General features: G+C 43.4%; 1 protein-coding gene across 3 annotated transcripts; it reads right to left on the reverse strand.

The window, feature by feature from the left end:
* Positions 1–2,310: 2,310 nt before the first annotated feature.
* Positions 2,311–23,015, reverse strand: LOC125464869 (proton-coupled zinc antiporter SLC30A2-like). 3 transcript variants are annotated; one of them, XM_048557731.2, is made up of 9 exons: positions 22,870–23,015; positions 22,122–22,396; positions 19,128–19,336; positions 15,134–15,280; positions 11,976–12,129; positions 9,769–9,961; positions 8,659–8,764; positions 3,881–4,015; positions 2,311–2,978 (listed from the first exon to the last, which is right to left on the reverse strand). In XM_048557731.2, exons 2-9 carry the CDS (start codon positions 22,190–22,192, stop codon positions 2,833–2,835), a joined length of 1,161 nt encoding a protein of 386 aa, XP_048413688.1. In that variant the 5' UTR covers positions 22,193–22,396; positions 22,870–23,015; the 3' UTR covers positions 2,311–2,832. The 3 variants fall into 3 exon arrangements, with proteins under 3 accessions (XP_048413688.1, XP_048413689.1, XP_059510309.1); XM_048557732.2 differs by lacking the exon at positions 22,870–23,015 and having other exon boundaries at positions 15,134–15,223; positions 22,122–22,753; XM_059654326.1 differs by lacking the exons at positions 11,976–12,129; positions 22,870–23,015 and having other exon boundaries at positions 15,124–15,280; positions 22,122–22,757.
* Positions 23,016–23,867: the final 852 nt, after the last annotated feature.

Genomic DNA, 23,867 nt, shown 5'->3' on the forward strand with positions numbered 1-23,867 from the left:
ATCCGAGATAACAAAGTGTGGAGCTGGATGAACACAGCAGGTCAAGCAGCATCTTAGGAGCAAAAAAGATTTTCTGATTAAGGGTCTAGGCCCGAAACGTCAGCTTTTGTGCTCCTAAGATGCTGCTTGGCCTGCTGTGTTCATCCAGCTCCACGCTTTGTTATCTCTAAAGTCTAGAGATCTCTGATGAAGAAGCTACAGTCGAGACGTTAGCTTGCTTTCTCTCCACGGATGCTGCCTGACCCGCTCTAATCTCCAGCATTTGTTTTGTTTCAGCTCATAGATAGCACCTGCAGTAATTTGCTTCCTACTCTGAATGGGCCTCTTGGTGAGGCCAGGGAGCAGAGCGGCTGACTTGCGCCCTCACTCCCTGAACTCGGCGCTGACCAAAGGTCAGGAATGTTGGACAGAAGCGGGGTCAGATTGCGAAATAGCTCCCCTAAAGAATACACACTGATTTGAAAACCGGACCCATACACACCGCTTAGGTTACAATCAAAGACAGACATTTCTGGAGAAATTCAGCAGCATCTGTGGAGATCTGTTCAGCTTCTCCAACAAGTTGTTTTTATACCAGATTTTCAACAGCGCAGGTCTTTGATTTTAGTAGGCCGGAATCCGTGAAGTGACTTTAAAAGGAACTGTCAGATAACATTGATCCGTGCAACACGCTCCACTCTAGATTCGAGATAACAAGGTGAAGAGCTGGATCAACACAGCAGGCCAAGCAGCATCAGAGGAGCAGGAAAGCTGACGTTTCGGGCCTAGACCCTTCTTCAATAGATTCGACTGAGTGCAGGGACAAGACTGTCACCCCGACAGACACAGTCGAAGTAGAAGATAAAGTGAAAGACGGTGGTGGGCTCAGGAGCAGGCCGTACAGGCAGCCCCTCTGCAGTTGAACAGCACAGAAGATATTTCCTGAGATCCCGCCCAAAATTCAGGGTTACTGGAACCTTTGCATTTCCACTTGATAATTCGGTGAGGTTGTTCCCAACAGGAGCATTCCTGCTGTCAGTCAAACTGCCCGCGTGCAGAGAAAGCAATTGTAGTTACCATCATATCGTTTCATTATGTGAATGAGGTGGTTTCTCCTTTCATTACAAAAGATTTACCATGGCATTTTAATAAGACCTGTATGGATTTAGCTTTTCGCCATAATCAAAATGTCTCAAGGAACTTTACACAACAAGTTACAGCCATTTTGTTCTTTAAAGATCCCTCAAACTTCCAGAAACGTTGTCTCCATCAATGCCTCGGCCCAGCTGTTGAAAACTTCATGCTTGACTTTGCTACCTGCAAAATCTGTTGTTTCAATAAATGTTTATTCTTGTTTAGCAAAACATTTATTAAAGCAGTGTGGCATAAATATGAAGAACTCAGATATAGACAATTCCGAAAACAATGAATGATAAACTTAACTGACAGCTTCCATCTCTGCATCTTCTGTAAACTTGAGCTCATCTAAAACTGCACTTCATATTCTAGCTTATACCAAGTCCTGGTCATCATTATTCCAGTGTTCATGGACCTGCAATGCCTTGACTTTAAAATTCTCAACCTTATGTTTAAAGTTTTTCCATTGCCTCACCACTTCCCTACCTCTAAACTCTTCCATAAAACCACAGTGCTCTGAGATCTGTGTGCACCTCAAATTCTGCTTTTATGTACTTTCACAATTATGTCTTTAGCTGGAATTCCCTCACAATCACACAACTATCTCTCTTTGCTCCTCAAAACCTGTTTCTCTAAGCTTTTGGTCAACTGTCACAATAACCAAAGGAGCTTAGTTTTATTGATTAAATCACTACCAACATAAACACACATTATTTTCTGGTGTATTATCTCACCTGCAGACTTTATTCTGAACTAAAAAGGAGGTACGGTGTTAAATCAACATTCACCCACAACTCCAAAAGCAACATTCATGCTCTCTGGCTTGATTGGTAGGTACTAATTGACACCAATTAGCTTCATAGAGTGATGCAGAAAGAGACCATTCAGCCCATCATGCCTGTGCTGGGTCCTTGAAAGAACTGTCCAATTAGGCCCACTCTGAAGCTCTTTGCGGACCATTCTGTCAAATGTTCCCCCTCATTTATCCATTTTGTTTTTAAAAAGTGCTTCCATCACACTTTTCAGGCAGTGCACCTCCATTCATAACTTAATGTAAAACATTGTTTCTTCAAGCTTTGTCCAGTTCAATTTAGAGATATTGGCAAAAGACTCAATCTGACAAAATTTTGAATTACAAAATTTCAATAAATGTTTATTCTTGTTTAGCAAAACATTTATTAAAGCAGTGTGGCATAAATATGAAGAACTCATATATAGACAATTCCGAAAACAATGAATGATAAACTTAACAAAATTGTCAACATTGGTTTCCCAGCACCAGGAAAAAAGAACAGTTCTATCTAACACAAAAAATTATATTCATGAAAATCGATTGTCTCAATTCAAAGACAAAGTTCTCTCTCCCAACCATTCTCCTAGAGGACATCGACACATCCAGAGAACGATTTTGCTGGTGTGAGATGAATATCCAATTGACACATTTATGGTCATGTTTAATTCTGGATCTTAATTAATCACTGTGCCCAATATGTACACAAAAATGACTTAAAAGCCTTAATCTTGCATTGTACTAAAGTACACTGCAACTCACTGCCACTACACTGGCTGGGGTCTGGTTGAATCGGCAGTCAGATAACTTCACACACCACCTTTCCTTTTGTACACAACTCATTCCAGATGAGATTCTCCAAGAAATGAACTCATGATGCCTCTCTCAAACATACAGATGAGAGGAACTCTATGCACTGGTGGGAACTAATCTCTGGGCTCCTGGCATTCCCTACAATTGACCATATCATCAGAGTAATTTTCTATTTGGATGGTGATGGAATGGAAGTCAAACTTGCTTTGGAGTACGTGGTTAGCTTTAGCCAATATTTCCTGAGCATTTGCATCCTCATCTGCAAGAAACACAGCCATTAAAGTTCACAAATCACAAAAAACTAGCAAACATGAAGAGAAGAAATTGAAAAGGCTAATGGAATTGTGATCTTCATCTCAAGTGAATTCACTACTATGATGCTGTAGCCTTAGTCTGAAAAAATATTGTCATTTCTGTTTTAAATTGTGGGCCTGTAATTTTATAAATGGAACGAGATTAGTATTGATTAGTAAAGGGATCAAAGGTTACAGGAAGAAAGTAGGAGACTGAGGTTGAGAAACATAGCCATGATTGAATGGCACAGGAGACTTGATGGACCAAATGGCCTAATTTTGCTCCAATGACCTTATGGTGTTATGAGACTTAGGCCATTTCCTGAATTTAGATTTCTTGATTAATATTTTGTAAGATAATGCCTTTAATACATTGAGGCACAAAAAAGGTCTTGGTAGATTTTTGAAGGGAGACAGTATCATGGACCTGCAATTTTTTTATAGGAACTGGATTGATTATGAAACATGGTTGTGTGCAGAAAAATTCTAGTAAATGTGTCAACCAATTTTCACGTAGTAAGGTCCTAAACTTTGGTGACAATTAGAATTATCTGTGTTTGAGAGATTGTCAATGGGATAAACATTGGACAGAGCACTAAAGAGAACTCCCCTCCTCTTCCCATAGTGCCAGGAAATCTTTTACGTCCATGCAAGGGCCCAGGTGAGACCTCATTTAACATCCCAAACAAAAGATGACAGCTGACAGTCAGCATATATGCATTACTGTGCTGATACTTTTCGCTTGAATTGGGTGTAAAAAGAATTAAACTCATAACCATCCCACTCGAGAGGAAAGTGAGTCATGGGCTATACAGCTTTAATATACTTCCAGCAATCCATGTCAAAAGCCAAATACATTAACACTTACCGATGGCAATGTGGACAGACAACAACGGTTGGTTGATTGTCAGTGCCCAGATGTGGAGGCTATGCATAGTTTTCACGCCATCAATTAATAGGAGCGATTGTTTAACCTGATTAAAATCCATTCCTTTTGGAGTTCCTGTCAAAATGCAGTGCTGAGCTTCAGGAGGAATCGTGTTTGTCAATGAACATATTGTACTCTTATTTTCAGTCTTATAGTTTCCCATAACAACAAATGAATATCTCCAAATCTCTTGCTTTCTTGTCTTAGTTCTTCTTTTCTATGCGAAGACTGCTTCTTAACTGACTTCAACTCACTCCATGTCTGAAATTCAAACCCTGTCTCCCACACATTAGCAGAATGCAAAGGAAGATACATGTCATCCCCGATAACAGTGTGGAGCTGGATGAACACAGCAGGACAAGCAGCATCTCAGGAGCACAAAAGCTGACATTTCGGGCCTAGACCCTTCATCAGAGAGGGAGATGGGGAGAGGGAACTGGAATAAATAGGGAGAGAGGGGGAGGGGGACCGAAGATGGAGAGAAAACAAGATAGGTAAAGAGGAGAGTATAGGTGAGGAGGTAGGGAGGGGATAGGTCAGTCCAGGGAAGATGGACAGGTCAAGGAGGTGGGATGAGGTGGTAGGTAGGAAATGGAGGTGCGGCTTGAGGTGGGAGGAAGGGATGGGTGAGAGGAAGAACAGGTTAGGGAAGCAGAGACACGCTGGGCTGGTTTTGGGATGCAGTGGTGGGTGGGGAAGAACTGGGCTGGTTTTGGGATGCAGTGGGGGAAGGGGAGATTTTGAAGCTTGTGAAGTCCACATTGATACCATTGGGCTGCAGGGTTCCCAAGTGGAATATGAGTTGCTGTTCCTGCAACCTTCGGGTGGCATCATTGTGGCACTGCAGGAGGCCCATGATGCACATGTCGTCTGAGGAATGGGAGGGGGAGTTGAAATGGTTTGCGACTGGGAGGTGCAGTTGTTTGTTGCGAACCAAGCAGAGGTGTTCTGTAAAGTGGTCCCCAAGCATCCGCTTGGTTTCCCCAATGTAGAGGGAGCCACACCGGGTGCAATTGATACGATATAACACATTGGCAGATGTGCAGGTGATCATCTGCTTGATATGGAAGGTCATCTTGGGGCCTGGATAGGGGTGAGGGAGGTGGTGGGGGGGCAAGTGTAGCACTTCCTGCGGTTGCAGGGGAAGGTGCCGGGTGTGGTGGTGTTGGAGGGGAGTGTGGAGTGGACATGGGAGTCGCAGAGAGAGTGGTCTCTCCGGAAGGCAGACAAGGGTGGGGATGGAAAAATAGCTTGGGTGGTGGGGTTGGATTGTAGATGGCGGAAGTGTCGGAGAATGATGCGTTGTATCCGGAGGTTGGTGGGGTGGTATGTGAGAATGAGGGGGATCCTCTGGGGGCGGTTGTGGCAGGGGCAGGGTGTGAGGGATGTGTTGCGGGAAATGCGGGAGATGTGGTCAAGGGCGTTCTCGACCACTGCGGGGGGAAAGTTGCAGTCCTTGAAGAACGTGGACATCTGGGATGTATGGGAGTGGAATGCCTCATCCTGGGAGCAGATGCAGCGGAGGCGGAGGAATTGGGAATAGGGGATGGAAGTTTTTCCAGGAGGGTGGGTGGGAGGAGGTGTATTCTAGGTAGCTGTGGGAGTCAGTGGGCTTGAAATGGACATCAGTTTCTACCTCGTTACCTGAGATGGAGACTGAGAGGTCCAGGAAAGGAAGGGATGTGTTGGAGATGGCCCAGGTGAACTTGAGGTTGGTGTGGAAGGTGTTGGTAAAGTGGATGAACTGTTCGAGCTCCTCTGGGGAGCATGAGGCGGTGCCGATACAGTCATCAATGTAACGGAGGAAGAGGTGGGGTTTCAAGCCCACTGACTCCCACAGCTGCCTAGAATACACCTCCTCCCAACCACCCTCCTGCAAAAATTCCATCCCCTATTCCCAATTCCTCCGCCTCCGCCGCATCTGCTCCCAGAATGAGGCATTCCACTCCCATACATCCCAGATGTCCACATTCTTCAAGGACCACAACTTTCCCCCCGCAGTGGTCGAGAACACCCTTGACCGCGTCTCCCGCATTTCCCGCAACACATCCTTCACACCCCGCCCCCACCACAACCGCCCCCAGAGGATCCCCCTCATTCTCACAGACCACCCCACCAACCTCCGGATACAACGTATCGTCCTCCGACACTTCTGCCATCTACAATCCAACCCCACCACCCAAGCTATTTTTCCATCCCCACCCTTGTCTGCCTTCCGGAGAGACCACTCTCTCCGCGACTCCCATGTCCGCTCCACACTCCCCTCCAACCCCAACACACCCGGCACCTTCCCCTGCAACCGCAGGAAGTGCTACACTTGCCCCCACACCTCCTCCCTCACCCCCATCCCAGGCCCCAAGATGACCTTCCATATCCAGCGGATGTTCACCTGCACATCTGCCAATGTGTTATATTGTATCCACTGCACCTGGAGTGGCTTTCTCTACATTGGGGATACCAAGTGGAGGCTTGGGGGCTGCTTTACAGAACACCTCCGCTCGGTTCGCAATAAACAACTGCACCTCCCAGTCGCGAACCATTTCAACTCCCCCTCCCATTCCTCAGACGACATGTGCATCATGGGTCTCCTGCAGTGCCACAATGATGCCACCTGAAGGTTGCAGAAACAGCGACTCATATTCTGCTTGGGAACCTTGCAGCCCAATGGTATCAATGTGGACTTCACAAGCTTCAAAATCTCCCCTTCCCCCACTGCATCCCAAAACCAGCCCAGTTCTTCCCCACCCCCCACTGCATCACAAAACCAGCCCAGCTCGTCCCCTCCCCCCACTGCATCCCAAAACCAGCCCAGTATGTCTCTGCTTCCCTAACCTGTTCTTCCTCTCACCCATCCCTTCCTCCCACCTCAAGCCGCACCTCCATTTCCTACCTACCACCTCATCCCGCCTCCTTGACCTGTCCATCTTCCCTGGACTGACCTATCCCCTCCCTACCTCCTCACCGACACTCTCCTCTCCACCTATCTTGTTTTCTCTCCATCTTCGGTCCGCCTCCCCCTCTCTCCCTATTTATTTCAGAACCCTCTCTCCATCCCCCTCTCTGATGAAGGGTCTAGGCCCGAAACATCAGCTTTTGTGCTCCTGAGATGCTGCTTGTCCTGCTGTGTTCATCCAGCTCCAGACTTTGTTATCTTGGATTCTCCAGCAACTTCGGTTCCCATTATCACTGATACATGTCATCCCCACTGGGGAGCTTTAGTCCTCAGCATTCCTCTCACTTCTTTCTCCTTCCACACCACCACTGTCAACACTCTTCTCATAACTCTTCAAAATCAATGCAACCATCTTAATTAATTTTTGCTATACTCAACAGGCTTGATTTAGTGTGCTGTTCAGATTTCAGGTGACAGCACATCTTAAAGAGAACTTTGCTCAACATAAATTATTTGTTCTATGCACAGCATATTTCCAATTGCTGCATAAACACACATCTTAGAAACCATTTGCACGGCCTCCTCACTGCTGTAAATATTCCTTCATAGTTATTCTACCTCTTTCCATTTAACTCAAAGACTGACAATGTAATTTCCTACAGAAACTGATTCTTCCCTTACTCATTTACTCCTCATACCTTTCCAAATTCATAGTCTTCAGAAAGCCAAGGAAGATCATTCTTGATTTGCTTCAGATGTTCCCATGCTTTCTTCACTCTGTGGCATTCTGCATCTTTATATAACTTTTCTCAGCAGATCATCATGTTAATTTCCTGAACTTCACTGAATTGTTACGATTCGACAGGAGACCATTCAGCCCATCATGTCTGACCACTGTCCAATGATCATTATGACTTAGTTCCATTCACTAGTCTTTTCCACATACCATTGCATGTTGTTTCAAATTATAAAAGCATCTAATGTCCTATTCAATGTCTCAATTGACTCCGTCTTCAACACACTTCCAGGCTGTGAATTTCAGACATAAACCACATACCGTGTGAAAGGTTTTTTTTCACATTACAATTTCTATATTTTCCAAATCGCTTTAAATCTGTCGCGCCTCGGTCTCAATCCTCTTACACATAGGAAAAGTTTGCCCTTGTACTGACTATACAGATTCCTTTATGATTTAGAAATCTTCTATCCAATCTCTTAGCTGCCCTTTCTCCAGGCCCAAATTCACCAATATTTCCCCATAACTGAAGTTTCTCATCACTGGGATCATTTAAGTATATCCCTTCTGCAATGCACTGATATCCTTCCTATAGTATAGTGCCCAAAACACATACAATGCATCAAGCCTAACGACTGTCTTGCAAAAATTTAACGTAACCTCTTTGCTTTTGTACTCCATGACCCATTTATAAAGCCGAGGATCCTGAATGCTTTCTTAACTCCTCTCTACCGGACTCAAACTGTTTTCTCAAAATCACTCTTCACTTCTCTAATATGCTTTTTCATCTCCTCTTTGAACACCAGTCATTTTCTTAAGTGTCAACTACACTTTCAACTGGAGACTTGTCATGAGCATTCGTTTACTTCTTTTTTGTTAATTTTTACATTTTTTTCACCCAGAGAGCTCTAGATTTGTTTGCCTTCTCTTTCAAGGAGAACATACATTGGATTGTACCCAAACCCTTTCTTCTTTGAAGATAGAACAATGTTTTCCTGCAGGTTTATCTTATCAACATTTCATTCTACATGCCTCAGGTCCATTTTTTTTCAAACATTAAAATCAGCTCTCCCCTAGTTAATTACTTGCCTTCCATCAGAATGCAGAGAACGTCCCTCAGGATAGAGATGGTTGTCCCCAGAACAAGAATGGAAAACAGGAAGGTGCAGATTGGATCCACTATCTTATATTCAGGCTAAATACAAATGAAACAAAAAACTTATTCCAATGGTGTGACCAAATATTTAAATAATACTTCACACTTGGAGATATGAAGTTTAACAAAAAATCAGTGGTGATCTGTTCAGGAAACTCTGATTCCTTAGCTCCTGTGCCAAACAGGAATATTATCAATCCTAGCGGAGTGCTTAAGCATGAACTAAACCTCAATATTTTAAGAGCAAATTGCAGCAAAGTACAATAAAGAATAACGTACAATACATCCTCAAATTCCTTCACTGTACAATTGGCAGTTGCATATTCATCTATCTAAACACCAAGACCTGGAATTCTCTCCCTAAACCTCTCGTTTTTCCCCTATTCCTTTAAATTCCATGTCTTTGACCATCTCTTCAACAACAACTCAGTGCCAAATTTTGCTGAAAGTCATTCCTGAAGGACTCTTTCTCCTGCCCCTAACAATCCTCCAATAACATCTCCAGGAATTTAAGGCTAGTCATCTCAACATTGATAACAAATGCCTGGAGGAAAAAAAAACCACAGAACTGTAAAAATTGTTTATCACTCCCATGTGTGTTTTTTTTTAAATATTTTCATTTATTATTTCTAAAGTTATTGAAGATGGGTTAAAAATGCTTTTTGAGTAGGTGGAAAATCAGAGATGGGGCATGACAGCATATTACAGATTCTCAAGAAATGCAATCTGTAGAAATAGGATGTAATGACCTTGTTGATGAGCCTCAGAAGTAAGCTGTAATGTAACTGTAAACTCACTAATCATGCACTCATACTCAACTGGCCGGTTGGAGCCTATGAAGTGCAGGATATATTGCTGTGCACCCTTACCATCATGTACAGCCTGTTAATAGATGCTGTTCAAAAGTAGCTTAGAAATAATGCCTGTGCTTAGATGAAGATCCAAGAAACACATTCTAGAATTATGCACTCCCCAAAATGTCCATTTTTAAAATTAGATGTACTCCCTTTAAAAGCCATGTTACTGAAAGACTGTTCCTATACCTTAAAGTAGATGATATAGGCAGCTATCAGGACACCAACGCTTTGCAACAGGTCTCCCACAACATGGATGAAGGCAGCTCGTACACTGGCATTCACATGGCTATTGGCATTGGACTCGATATCCTGTGATCTGACTTCTCCTGTGCTGCCGTGGCTGTGATTATGACCAGACTGATGAAGAATGATGCCCATTCTGTGGAGAGTTAGTGAATAGGAATAGGTAAAAAGAGAATTTAGAATTGGGTGGATAGCAAAGACTGAAGTTTCAGTATATGGACAAAATTGGAGGTGAAAAGGATGATGGTCAAGTCTTTATTCTACACTGGCAAATACTGTCATGAACTTCACAGATAGGGAATGACCAAAGGTGTGTTCAGCTCTTAGCTGGAAGAATAAATTTACCATAATTGGTTTCAATGCAACTAGAATAAGATGGGAGGGCATTTTATAAAGGATCAGGGAAAGTTTACAATTCTGATTGGTACTAAGTGATCTCTTGTGATATTTACTCCGGAATAAATGTCTGGCTTTTTAGAAATATTTATCCATAAAATGACAGCATTGCTGACAAGGCCAGCATTTATACCCATTCCTAATTGTCCTTGAGATGTTGGTGGTGAGCCATCTTCTTGAAATACTACAGTTTATCAAATGAAGGTACACCTACAGCACTGTTAAAAGAGAGCTTGTGAATTTTGACCAGCCAGTGAAAGAACAGCAAATTAGTTCCAAGTCACGGTGGTATGTAGCTTGGAGGGGAACTTGCTGATGGTGATGTTCCCACACATCTGCTTCCCCTGTCCTTCTTCACAAGACAGGTTATGCGTGTGGGATCTGCTGCTAATCAAACCTCAAGTTTTGCATATACATCTCTCATCACCACCCTCCGCCGCCTCCCCCCCGACTCCCCCACCCCAGTCCTCATCCCCAAGCCAAGTTTCCTGCAATGGAGAAGTCAAGCCCACTGATCTGTTGAAGCTCACTTTGACTTGAGCAGATACCAAGCAGCAGATGGGATAAGGCAAAATTCAATTCAAGATCACCTGGTTCCCTCAGATTATCCAACCAACAATTCAACTGTGATTGGCTGATGAGGTATGATGTTAAAGAAGAATATAGCTCATCTCTTTGGGACTGCTGTAGACTCACTGATAGGCATTAATTGTTACGATTCATCAACAACTCTGTATCATTGTATTACACAATTCCTAAAATTGTAGAAGGAAAGCTCAATGGAATTGGAGTCTTTCTGGACCAATGATTCTCATGTTCTCACAGCTATTCAGTTATACTATTATAGCTAATAGGATAATCACGAGTATTGGACTCTGCCTTCAGATAATCTCAATTTCAGTGACAATGGAGGGGGCAAAATTGTCTTTAATATCCCTGGACTCAGGAGGATGGGCAAATTATCTCAGAGATAGTAGGAACTGCAGATGCTGGAGAATTTGAGATAACAAGGTGTAGAGCTGGATGGACACAGTAGGCCAAGCAGCATCTGAGGAGCAGGAATGCTGACGTTTCGGGCCTAGACCCTTATTCAGACCCTTCATCCAGCTCTATATCTGGGCAAATTATCTGTTGGATTTTTGCTCCTAATCTCTGCCCAGTAACTCCTAGTAAAAAGTGCAAATCCACTTTGAAATTCTCCCATGAAATATGGCAGGCCCACCATTCATTGCCCGTTTCTCACTGACCTCAAATGCAGTGTCTTTTGAGACCATTTCAGAGGATAGGTAAGAACAGACAGCATTGTTGTGAATCTACATTCATATGTGGATTAAACCAGGTACAAATGGAAGACTTCCTCTCCCAAGCGATTGTTGTTATGGTCACCATTCCCAATACAGGATTTATATTCCTGAATTGTTAGATTGAACGCATTTAATCAATTTAAGTTCAATTTTGCATCCACATCACCGGTTTGCACATCTGGTTTACTAGTCCAGTTACATTACCACTGCATTAACATCTACTACCCAATCTGGTTTCATTGTTACAGTAATCAGTGACACCTGAAGTAACAGGCAGAAAAGAATTGCATTTAGGCAATGACAAAAAGAGTGGATAATTAAAAAAGTTACTGAATGGTGGCTAGTGTTTAGAGAAACGACATCCTGGCAAGAGTCTGATCTCTCCTGAAAGAAGTGAAGGAAGTTCATTTAAAAAGTAACAAAATACTACTTAGACAAGAGGATACTCACACAATATTGACTGCAACAGCACCTCCTGAGGTGATTACCATGGCGCCACCTTTAATCTCGTACTGCCCAGAAATGAGTCGCTCAACCGCCAGATAGACAAGCACACCGGTCACCACCCAGATGGACAGCACAGAGACCAGAGCTCCGAGAATCTCTTCAGGACACCAGGAGAAGAGCAAAGTTCATTCATATAAAATAATTTGTCAGAACGTCGTACAGGAAATCTCAAATTTACAATACTAGTAGATAGCTATTGCATCTCAACTAAATGTAATGTACGGAAGTACAAACATCTCAGATTTAACAAAATCCTTCCAGAAACCAGATCGAACTTAACATGCCAGCATGCCTTGAGAAGTTAAGGATCAGATTTCTGCAGTAACCTCTGTACGGGACTACGGAATTACTGTGGTTTCATGGTATTCATCGAAACATGAGCAAAAGCAAGCCTTTCAGCACCTGGAACCTGCTGTGCTATTCCACACAATGGCTGATCATCTGCCTCAATGCAACTTCTCACTTATTTCACAGGATATGGGCATTTAAGTTTAATTTTGAGCCCACATCTCCAGAGCACTGATTTGCACATCTGGTTTGCTAGTCCAGTAACATTACCACTGCATTAACATCTACTACTCAATCTTGTCTTTATTGGCTAGGCCAACATAAATTGCCCACCCCTGATTGGCCAGAGGGCAGTTTTAAGTAATTGCTGTGGGTCTGGAGCCAAATGTTGGCCAGACCAGGAGAGGATGGCCATTTTCTTCCCCAAAGGAAGAAATGAATCAGATGTGTCTTTTCCCAACAATCAACGTTTTTATGGTCAACCTTAAATTGTTAAGTACAGACTTGTTTTTATTGACAAAAGATTGCATCATCTACCAAGGTGTCTTTTGAAGCCAGAACATTACCTGGATTTCTAGATTAACAGTCTAGTGAGAATACCATTACATCATTGCCTCCACATACCCCTCGATGTCATTATTGTTTGAAATTTATTGCTTCTCTTGAACAAACTCAATTACTGAGTTTCTGCTGTCCTCTGGGGATACAGCATTCCAAAGATTCACTATCCTCTGGGTAAAGAAGTTCCTCATCTCAATCCTAAACAGCTTGGCCCTTATTTTGAGTGAGGTCTCCCCCAAACCTCAAGCCAGTTTTAGACCATCCTACATCCACTCCCAACCGAGAAAAAGATCCTTTGTGCATCCACTCCATCTAATCTAAATATTGATACCAAAGAGGTCCAGACTACTACTGCATAAACATCTGTCATTGTCTGCACCAAGCTAGAAAATCAAGCTGATTAAAAGTGGTTAATGATATCAAGACTGGAAAACCACAAGGCTACAGTTGGGACACATTTTAGATAAAGGAGTGGACCTGGAGAAATGCCACAAAAACAAACCTTTAAGATGTTACATGATGAGGAACTTCTGCAATGCAATCCTGCTGATAATGATATCGAAGCCTACTGGTTACAGAACAGGAAAAGAGATGCCAATGACAGATAATCACTCACATGGTCTCAGACACACACATATTGGGAGTCTAGCTCAGTTTTCAGCAACAAACGCACAATACTGTCCCTGCCCTCAGCAAATAGCACATAAAACCTCCAGAAGCAAAACTAGTCTTCATAATCAGCTTCAGCAGGAAGAATAAAAACAAAAATATTTTAAATCAAATCGGATTTGACACTTAAAGCAGATAATTCACAACACTCAAAATGAACCTTACCATCTCAATTTCAACTCATTTAGGATTGATCATTAATGGTTTCTCTATATCAATCTCCTGTTTCTTTACCTATGCCTAGATCAACCTCTTTTTGCTCTACACCATTATCAATTTTAGTCATTTTATTTCCTGTATCATTGGAATTTCTATTCATTCTTTGCTATCCTTCACTTGGTCACCTTACCCTTTCTTTGCACTGATATAAAAATTGTTATATTTCTAACAACTTCCAGTTCTGACAAATGACCATCAACCTAAAGATTTGTTTTTTTCTCTCTCTTCTCAGGTCACCAATTAAGACCAAGAGTTTCCCATGTTTCCAGGATTCACAACATTTTACTTTTCAATTTCTTTTGCAATTTGGCCCACAGGGATCATGGGCAGCTTTGAAAAGGAAAAGCACCCATTTTTCAAGGACCACAACTTCGGCCTCACAGTGGTCGAGAACACCCTTGACCGTGTCGCCCGCAACTCATTCCTCACACCTCTTCCCCGCAATAACACCTGCCCCCACACCTCCCGCCTCACCCCCATCCCAGGTCCCAAGAAGACTTTCCACATCAAGCAGACGTTCACGTCACCTATGCTAATGTGGTATACTGTATCCGCTTTTCCAGATGGGCCTCCTCTACAATCGGGGAAACCAAGCAGAGGCTTGGGGACCGCTTTGCAGAACACCTATGCTCAGTTTGCACCTCCCAGTCATGAACCATTTCAACTCCCCCTCCCATTCCTCAGACGACATGTCTATCCTGGGCCTCCGGCAGTGCCACAATGATGCCACCTGATGAGTTGCAGGAACAGCAACTCATATTCTGCTTGGGAACCCTGCAGTCCAATGGTATCAATGTGGACTTCACAAGCTTCAAAATCTCCCCTCCCCCTACCTCATCCCAAAATCAGCACAGCTTGTCCCTGCCTCCCTAACCTGTCTTTCCTCCCACCTATCCCGTCCTCTCACCTCAGGCCCCACCCCCATCTCCTAACTACTAACCTCATCCCGCCCCCTTGACCTGTCCGTCCTCCCTGGACCGACCTATCTCCTCCTTTACTCCCCACCTACACTCACCTTTACTGGCTCCAACTCTGCCTCTTTGACCTGTCTGTCTCCTCTCCACCTATCTTCTCCTCTATCCATCTTCAATCTGCCTCCCCCTCTCTACCTATTTATTTCAGAACCCCCTTCCCCATCTCTATTTCTAAAGAAGGGTCTAGGCCCGAAATGTCAGCCTTCCTGCTCATCTGATGCTGCTTGGCTGGCTGTGTTCATTCAGCTCCACACCTTGTTATCAAAGCACAGAGTGGAATGCATTACTAGCTGATTTACTCAAATAAACATAAACAAAGAAACATACAATCACTCATGTTGATGAGTGACCTCTCACTATTTTTACATACAAATACCGACCTGGTCTCACCTGAACGATGCCAACCAAAGTTCATGGTTTTAGTTGCAGGCCGAGAAGAAATCCACAGTGAGAACAAGCTGACAAGCATGGTGGCAAAATCTGTCAAAAGATGAGCGGCATCAGTCATGATAGCCAGACTCTGGGCCAAGTATCCCCCTGAATGAGAGAGACAGATCATAGGCAAGGATCAGAACAAAGGATTTCAGTATCCTCCCTATTTATTCCAATATCCCGAGTATCCAGGATAATACCTTGACACAATATCCCTACTCCATTTTAATTTTCTGCCCATCTCTACAAGAAAGTTTCCCTTTCTGGACATAATTTCAGCACTAACTGTTTTACAAATAACCAAACTTCAAGGATGAAGAAGTTTTATTCATCTAGTTAATCCTAAATTCTGTTCTAATGTATGTACACATGTCCTTTACCATTAGAAACGGTCAAGAGTGAAAATTCTGGATGATTTCAATCATCCTTCCCAAATACACCAAGGCTGATTGAAATGACCCACCCAAGCATGGGCATGGTTGACTCAGCAAAGTCAATTTCTGACTCGTGGTTCTTTACTAAATTGGATCTGATAAAAGGGAGGTATTTTCAAAAAAAATGGCTTAAGCATATTCTTTAATGGAACCCAAATAACACCAGTTTCAAACCAAACATAGAATTGAAATGCTTGGATGGTCCAGCCACAAAATTATCTTTCCATTCTTTTGTAGAAGAGTAGCCACAACTCAGAGGATGGCACAAAGCTGGCTGTGGTGTCTGTCCTTCATCAAGCTGGACACAAGCCATGTTTACCTTCAGCTGCAGTTCAACCAGAATTCCCAGAAGTATGGCACTATGAACCCTATAGGGGTCAGTATTAATATACAAGACTGTCATTTGGAGTATCATCAGCCTGTGCCATTTTTCAGCAGACGATAGATAACATTTTACAAGGTTTAATCCAGGTCCCCATTTATCTGGTTGACATGCTAATAACAGGGAAGACCAATATAGAGCAATTAGAGAACTTTGAAATAGTCCTTAGATGTTTCTCCCAGATAGGTAAATGTCTTAGAAGGGAAAAATGTGTGTTCCAGGCACTCTAAGTGACCTACTTGGGTTACAGAGTCAACAAAACTGGGTTATACATTTTGCAGGATAAAGTGAGGACAATCAAAGGAGCCCCAGCTCCCATGCCTGTACCGGAGCTTGATGAATTTATTATGGCAAGTTCATTCGTAACGTGGCCTTCATCCTGGCACACTTACACCTGTTATTGACAAAGGGTCAGCCTTATAAATGGTGTCATAGCCCAAATGTAGGCAAGTAAAGAAGCAGCTATCATCTATGGTGTTGGCCCACTATGATCCCAAGCAAGATCTGGTGCTGACATGTGGTGCTTCCCTGTACAGTATCAGGATAACGTTGGCACACAGATGGACCATTGGAGAGGAACACCCAATAGCGTACGGTTCCTGAACTTCGGCTGATGCAGTGTGCAAATACACAAAGAAGAAGAAGGAAGGTTTAGCAGTGAGAAAATACCACCACTATCCTTATGGACGTAAATTTGTAATAGTAACAGACCACAAACCCCTGCTAGGTTTACTGGACAAGGCCGTGCTGCCCATGCTTCAGGTCAAATCCAGTGATGGGCTCTCATTCTAATTGCACACAATTACAAGTTGGAACACCATCTGAGAGTCCAAGTAACAAATGTGAATGCATTGAGCCACCTCCTGCTGGCAGATGCACCACTGGTGGTGTCACCACTCGAAGAGTCCATTCTAGTTTTAAACTTCACGGACTCCCTTCTTATCATCACTGACAATATCACACTGTGGACACAAAGAGATCAAGTCCTGGCAAAACTGAAATAGTTGGTGGTGATGGAGAAACAAATGGGCGGTCACATTAGAATCAAAACCTTCCAGGACCTGGTGAGACCAGATCTCCATAGAGGACAGCATATTATTACGGGGAGTAACAGTGTTTGTCCTGAGTAAAGACTGGCTGAACTCAAACAGGGTTATCCAGGGATTTCAAAAATGAAAATGTTGGTGAGAAGTTATGTCTGGTTGCCAGAATTGGATGCAGATATAGCCCTATTGGTGGGGCAGTACCAGGGTGCCAACAAGGTCAAAAATTACCACAAATTTGTGCCAATGACAGGATATACCCTGGACTCAGTTACACATTGACTACACTGGTCCTTTCATGTGTTCAACATTCTTATTCATTGTGGATGCCCACAGAAGGTGATTGGACATGCATTGAGTTCATTTGTCAAACACGGGGGAAGACAACAGAAAAACTACATGTATCTTTTGCAATGCACAGTCTTCCTGGAAGTGCCAGTCACAGATAACGAGCCATCAGTTACCAGCAAAGAATTTGAGTATTTTCTAAAGTCAAACGGCATTCAGCATATAAGCACAGCTCCAACCCATTCATCTTTCAGAGGTCTGGCAGAAAGAGCAATCCAAATTTTGAAAGCAGGCTTAAAGAAGCAGCCTGTAGCTTCACTCGATAACAAGTTGTCCAGATTCCTTTCTGATTATCAGGCCTCCCCTCACGTGACTAGTGATAGCTCCAGCAGAGCTGCCAATGAAGAGAACACTCCGCACCAGATTAAATCTGAACTTCCTGGATCGGGGGGGGGGGGGGGGGGGGGGGGGTGGGGTGGTGGTGATGGTGGTGGTGTGGGGGGTGAGGGGAATGTGGTGTGAAACGGCATCAGGAAAGCCAATGCAGGACACAAGACTCCTCCTCTAAGCAAGGGACATAGATTGCTTCAGGGGATGAATTTGGTTCTGAAAGATGGAAATGGGTAAGGGGCATGGTCAATGCGAGGTCAGGTCCCTTGGTGTACAAAGTTTGGGTAGGTGAAGCAGTGCTGCACAAGTATGAAGAGCACATGAAAACTGCAAAGGGGGCAGGAGCAAAACATCCCCAACCCCTCAAAACAGCCGGAAGACTGTCAGGACACAGAGGTTCTCACCCTCCATCTAGCATCAAAGAAACTTTGGAATCTGAGATGGACGTGGCAGATGTCACATCTTCAATACCTTTACTGCCTGAAGTGGAGGATGAACTTCTTCTGAGACACTCTGGGCACATAGGATAGGCAATGGTCCAGTACACATGCCTGTAACTGAGGCGGAACTGGAGGAACTAGACCTGGTGCAAAAATTTTCCAGGAGAGGCTGCAAGTCTCTGGACTTATACAGGGAGAGATGTAATGGCTGTAGCAAGGTCGGCCAGGTCGATCTCATAGGATATGAGTTCTTTGATTGGAGCTATTAACCTGGTCCAACCAGGCAGCCATGGCTGACGGCTATAAACAGGAGTGTCAGAGGTTCTGTTCACTCTGAAACTTAGCTCTAAGGAAGGCCAGCCCAGTGTCAAATACTGCGCACATGTAAATAAAGAGTGACTTGGTGACAGGATACCAGCCTCTGCCCAGTTATTTCACATGGTGCTATTAAAAGAGCAAAGATTAGTCCTGCCTACTGTCCTGGTCAAGATTCATATCTCAACCAATATCATGTAGCAATTATCAAGTTCCTGTTTGTGTGAGCTTGCTGCGCACAACTGTCAGCTGCATTTCCCATATTACCACAGTGGTTACACTTCAAAAATTGCCTATGAAGTGCTTTGGGGCATGCTAAAGATGTTAAATATACCAGATATTCACAATAGATAACAAGATATAGAGCTGAATGAACACAGCAGTCCAAGCAGCATCAGAGGAGCAGGAAAGCTGACTTCAGAAATGTCTACGCCCAAAATGTCAGCCTCCCTGCTCCTCTGATGCTGCTTGGCCTGCTGTGTTCATCCAGCTCGACATCTTAGAACATAGAACATTACAGCACAGTACAGACCCTTCGGCCCTCGATGTTGTGCCGACCTGTCATACCAATCTGAAGCCCATATCTTGTCATCTCAGATTCTCCAGCATTGGCAGTTCCCACTATCCCAGATAATTACAAGTTGTTGTTTCCTTCTTTACCTATTACTTCACTAATTATAAAGACCAAGCAGACAGCAGAAGCTAGATACAGCCTCCTACGGGCAATCTCTTTATCTACGTCCTTATGATCTCCAGAGGATTGGCTGGAATGGCAATGCCCAGGCTCCAGTTGTTCTAGAACAGGGTCCACACGTGTCTGACCGTCATGCAACTTGGTTGACAAGGTTTCACGGCCCTCCAGGGACGTGCTAAAAACCAAAAGAAGAAAACAAAACCTATAATTATAATGAAGGGAAATGGCAATATAGTGGTAATGTCAGTTTACTAATAATCCAGAGGCCCAGACTCATGCTGAGTTCAAATCCCCCTACATGACAGCTGTTGGAAACTAAATTTAATCAACAAATGTCTTTACGTTACAAAGTACAGACTATGATCTTCAATTTCCACTGGTCAATTTAATACCTGGAATTTATGTGCAAGGAAACAGCTTCTAAGAAAGGAACTCAAAACACTGGCATAAAATGGCCACAGTGATCATCTGACTCACACAGGTTAGTTTCATTAAATCAGTATGGATTAGATCAAATGTAGTCTGAACTGAAATTAACATTCTCCTTAAGGGCATTCAAATCAGTCCCGTGAGAAGATTGAAACGGTTCTTATGTGCTATTTGACCCACACCATTATGAGAATCTTTACATGTTAGAGGTAAAGAATTTATTGCACTTATCCATCCAAATAACATCCCCACGAACATGGAATATATACTCAGCTTTTATTACAAAGGAGCTTATTTGGCAAACCAAGAGAACTAGAATTGAGAAAGCAGAACTGATCATACGTTGAGAATTTTGAAAAGCGTGAAGATTTGCTTCAGTAGCTACAGTTGAAGAGGTGCTACAGGGGAAAGTTAGATCTAAACCAGCAATACATTGATCTCACTGCATCAAAACCTTTGAAACAACTGGAAAAGTAATTCACTGTTATTGGATTTTTAAAATCTTCTCTGCATTCTTTACCTCCCTCTACCTTAAACTTATTTGTTTTATTTTTCTTTGCATGTGATTGTCTGATAGCAGATTTGGGAACTGGATTATTGCTTTAATCAAGCTTTATGTGTGCTGTTTTAATAGTTCTTTTTCTAAAAAAAACCTTGAATGAGTTTTGTTAATAAATACAAATTTAAAACACAACAGAATCTAAACAAAAAAAACTGCAGATGCTGAAAATCCAAAACAAAAACAAAAATAGCTGGAGAAACTCAGCAGGTTTGGCAACATCTATGGACAGAAAACCGAGTTAATAGTTTTGGTCCAGTAATCCCTTTTCAGGATTAAGCAGTACACAAAATGTTAACTCTATTTTCTCTCCACAAATGCTGTCAGAGCTGCTGGGTTTCTCCAGCAATTTGAGAATCTGTCATTTGAGAATCCAACAAGCGAATCTGCCCAATTTATTTCTCTATATCAGGTATGATTAAGCTTTTCAAAAAAAATTGCAATTTAAAATTCACTTTTGGTAATTACAGTTTCATACATTAGGAAAGGAAAATAACTTATTCATCTTTTCATCTTAATAGACTTGTAACAATAAAATTTGGAACTGAAAACTAATCTTAGTGGTGGTAGCCATGAAATTATTGGTAATTATCTTATGAACCCATCTAGTTCACTATTAACGTTTAGGACAGGAAATTTGATAGGCTTATGTGGTAAGACGGATACGTGACGTTCAACCTTCAACAATGTGGTTAACACTTAACTGTTCTCATGGGCAATAAAGATTGCCCTTACCAGTAACGTCCACATCACATGACTGAGTTTAAAAAAAAACAGTCAATTCAACGCTCTGAATGCCTTTGCCCACCTTTTCTATCAGTTCTCTCTTTTTAATTCCAATTTCCTGCTGTTTTCTGACAGAATTCCATACCCTTACCTTCAAAGCCTGATTCTAGTACTGATAAATTTTGCAAAAATGGCCTGCTGCGGGTATCTAGGGGTTCCTGATTTCACTCTACTTTTTGTAAAGGCTCTACTACCCAGTTTATCACTGCAAAAGTACTGCTTTCTTCAGGCTTTTGCCCTTTTCAAAATTATGTTCTAAGGTATAAATCGCCAGTTTAGGTTGGGTTAAATAAAATTCAAAACAAAAATGTTTAATTTTTTTTAGGCAGCTCGCCTTGCTACTGTCATTTCCCATGGCACTAGGGATACTCTGCAAGTTGTCAGATTGACTTTAGTCTCTTGCTACGTATGGATTGTTGTGATGTAAGAAAGATGGCAGCCAGTGGCCAATTTCAGTCGTACCTCAAGTGCTTTGGGACAGCCAGCTCTCACTGAAGGCACTTTTTCAATGCAAGTCTTTTAGCCCGCTTCTCTAACTACTAGCTTTCAAAAGCAAATCTTGGCATTGTTCCAGCTTTATTTCATGTTACTTTCTTTCATCGGGATTTCCCTGTACTCCCACCATCTTTTTTTTCTTCCCCTCATCCCTTGCTGGTTCCTCCAGTTTCTTGTTTGTGTTCTCACCCAAGCAACCGTTCTTCCATGTCGCGAGGCAGGAAGCTATCCGAGTGTAATGGGCATCGCATATTTGATGCAATTCTTGCCCCACTTCCATTTCCAGAAACACGCATCATCCCATTGGTGAAGGGGGAAGTGCTGGAGAAATTCAGCATGTACGGCATCTTTAGAGAGTCTCAACACCCGAACCTGGTCTCCCCATAGATGCTACCAGATCTGCCGAGGTTCCCCAGTACTTGCTGACTTTTTTTTAAAATTTAGATCTCCAGCATTCGCTGTTTACTCAGGAATTTCATTTTCACCTCTCTGACTTAGCAACGAGTGCAGTTTTTCTCCCAAGTTAGTGACCAAAACCAGGAACGTGGAATTCTAACACTACATCCAAACAGCAAGAGTCAAAGAGTTTTTGAATTTCGCAACAACCCTGCACGAGGATCAAAAGGGTGATGTTAAAGGTTATTTTTGAAAGCGGTCGAGAAGAGGCAGAGAGTTTTTGACTATCACTCACCCGGCGGAGGAACTGCTTCTCGGGACCAGAGAGTTCTTCAGAAGCGGAGACGTTTCACGCATTTCATCCATCGCTTTCCCAACTTCTAAACTCGAGGCGAGATCTCACAGTTTGGAGCAAGTTCCCGGGGGACTTCAAATAAAAAGCTGCAGATTTCCTCTGAGGAGGTTAAAGTGATCAGGAGACCTGGGCCGTGTGTTCTGGCATTTTTTTTATCTGGAGTTTCGGACCGTGTGGAATTACTGAAGCCGGCTCTCTCCGTGTGCAAATAGCAACTCGGGGGCAAACGAGGAAACAACTTTAAAGCAAAGATACGGGCGAGCTTTCCAAATATCATAAGTACGCCTGAAAATTGAAACCTTACCGATAAGCCCGTTCAAAAGTAACATTTTTATTTCACCAACGTGGGTTTTTGGTGGGAAATTTACACAAACTCACAGCGTTATAGATAAATGAGTGTTATTCCGCTCCGGCTCAATCTCCTGGTGTTCGCACGGCTCGCCTAAGCAAAAGGAGCTTCTCACAGTTCAACAACAAACCTGCATTTCCACGCGTGGGACTGTGAACCAGAGTGCTGAGGATCAGGCTGAGCCAGCTGCGTACGTGTAACTGCAGAGGGAACACTCACTGTGTAGGCGGCGCCTGGGATCATAGAGTCCTAGCCGCGTGTGGAAACAGACCATTCAGCCCAACAAATCTACACCGCCCCTCCCGAAGAGCATCCCACCCAGAACCACCCCCCCCCTACCTTTTCCTCATGTTTAATCCACACGCCCCTAGGCACTATAGCATTGACCAGTCCACCTAATCTGCACATTTTTGGACTGTGGAAGGAAACCCACACAGGCCGAGGGGAGAATGTGCAAACTCTACACAGACCATCACCCGAGGCTGGAATCGAACCCCAAGCGCTCTGAGGTAGCAGTGCTAACTACTGAGCCACCGTGCTGCTGCAAGAAAGGCTAGCTAAACGCCTGCACTCAATGATGATGATCATCCATTGGGCAATTCAGAGCTATCTAACAACTGCAGAACTAATAACGTATTGCTTTTCAAACGATTATCTGATGTGCAGCACCGTGGAAGCTTTTTTTACTAGTTCAGAATTGTAGTTTTCGTTGGGTTGCCTGCATGGCTAGTTTGCAATGCACAGTGATGCCAACGCCATGCATTCAAGTCCCACATTGCATGAGGTTACAACTAAGGCTAAGATTACTCCTCAGCAAGTTGCCTCAGTGGTCAGCACTGCTGCCTCATAGCACCAGGGACCTGGGTTTCCTTCCACCCTCAGGCAACTGTTTGTGTGGAGTTTGCACATTCTATCCTGTGTCTGCATGGGTTTCCTCCCATAGTCCGTTTAGGTGGATTGGCTATGCTAAATTTTTGCAGGCTTGGTGGATTAGCCATTGTAAAGGTGGTGATGGGGTGTCTGTCTGTCTGGGATACTCTTTGGAGGAACAGTGTGGGCTGAATAGCCTGATGCCACACTTTAGGGAGTCTATGATTCTCAACCTCTCCCCTCACCTGAGGCACAGTGACCTTAAGGCCAAACACTTACCTGCCATCGCACACTGGTCAGAGAGTAGCCCTCTGCGACAATGATGACTTCTGCTTACTTTCACACAGCCTGGCATCAGAGCAGGGCAGAGACAAGCTCAGAGTTGGGCAGCAAGCCAGGATGTGGGGTGGTGGAACAATTTCTCAGTGGGGCAGCCAGCCACTTGCTGGAGTGGGGAGTGAGACAAG

Source organism: Stegostoma tigrinum, chromosome 24 (assembly GCF_030684315.1).
Source record: "Stegostoma tigrinum isolate sSteTig4 chromosome 24, sSteTig4.hap1, whole genome shotgun sequence".
NCBI lineage: Eukaryota > Metazoa > Chordata > Chondrichthyes > Orectolobiformes > Stegostomatidae > Stegostoma > Stegostoma tigrinum.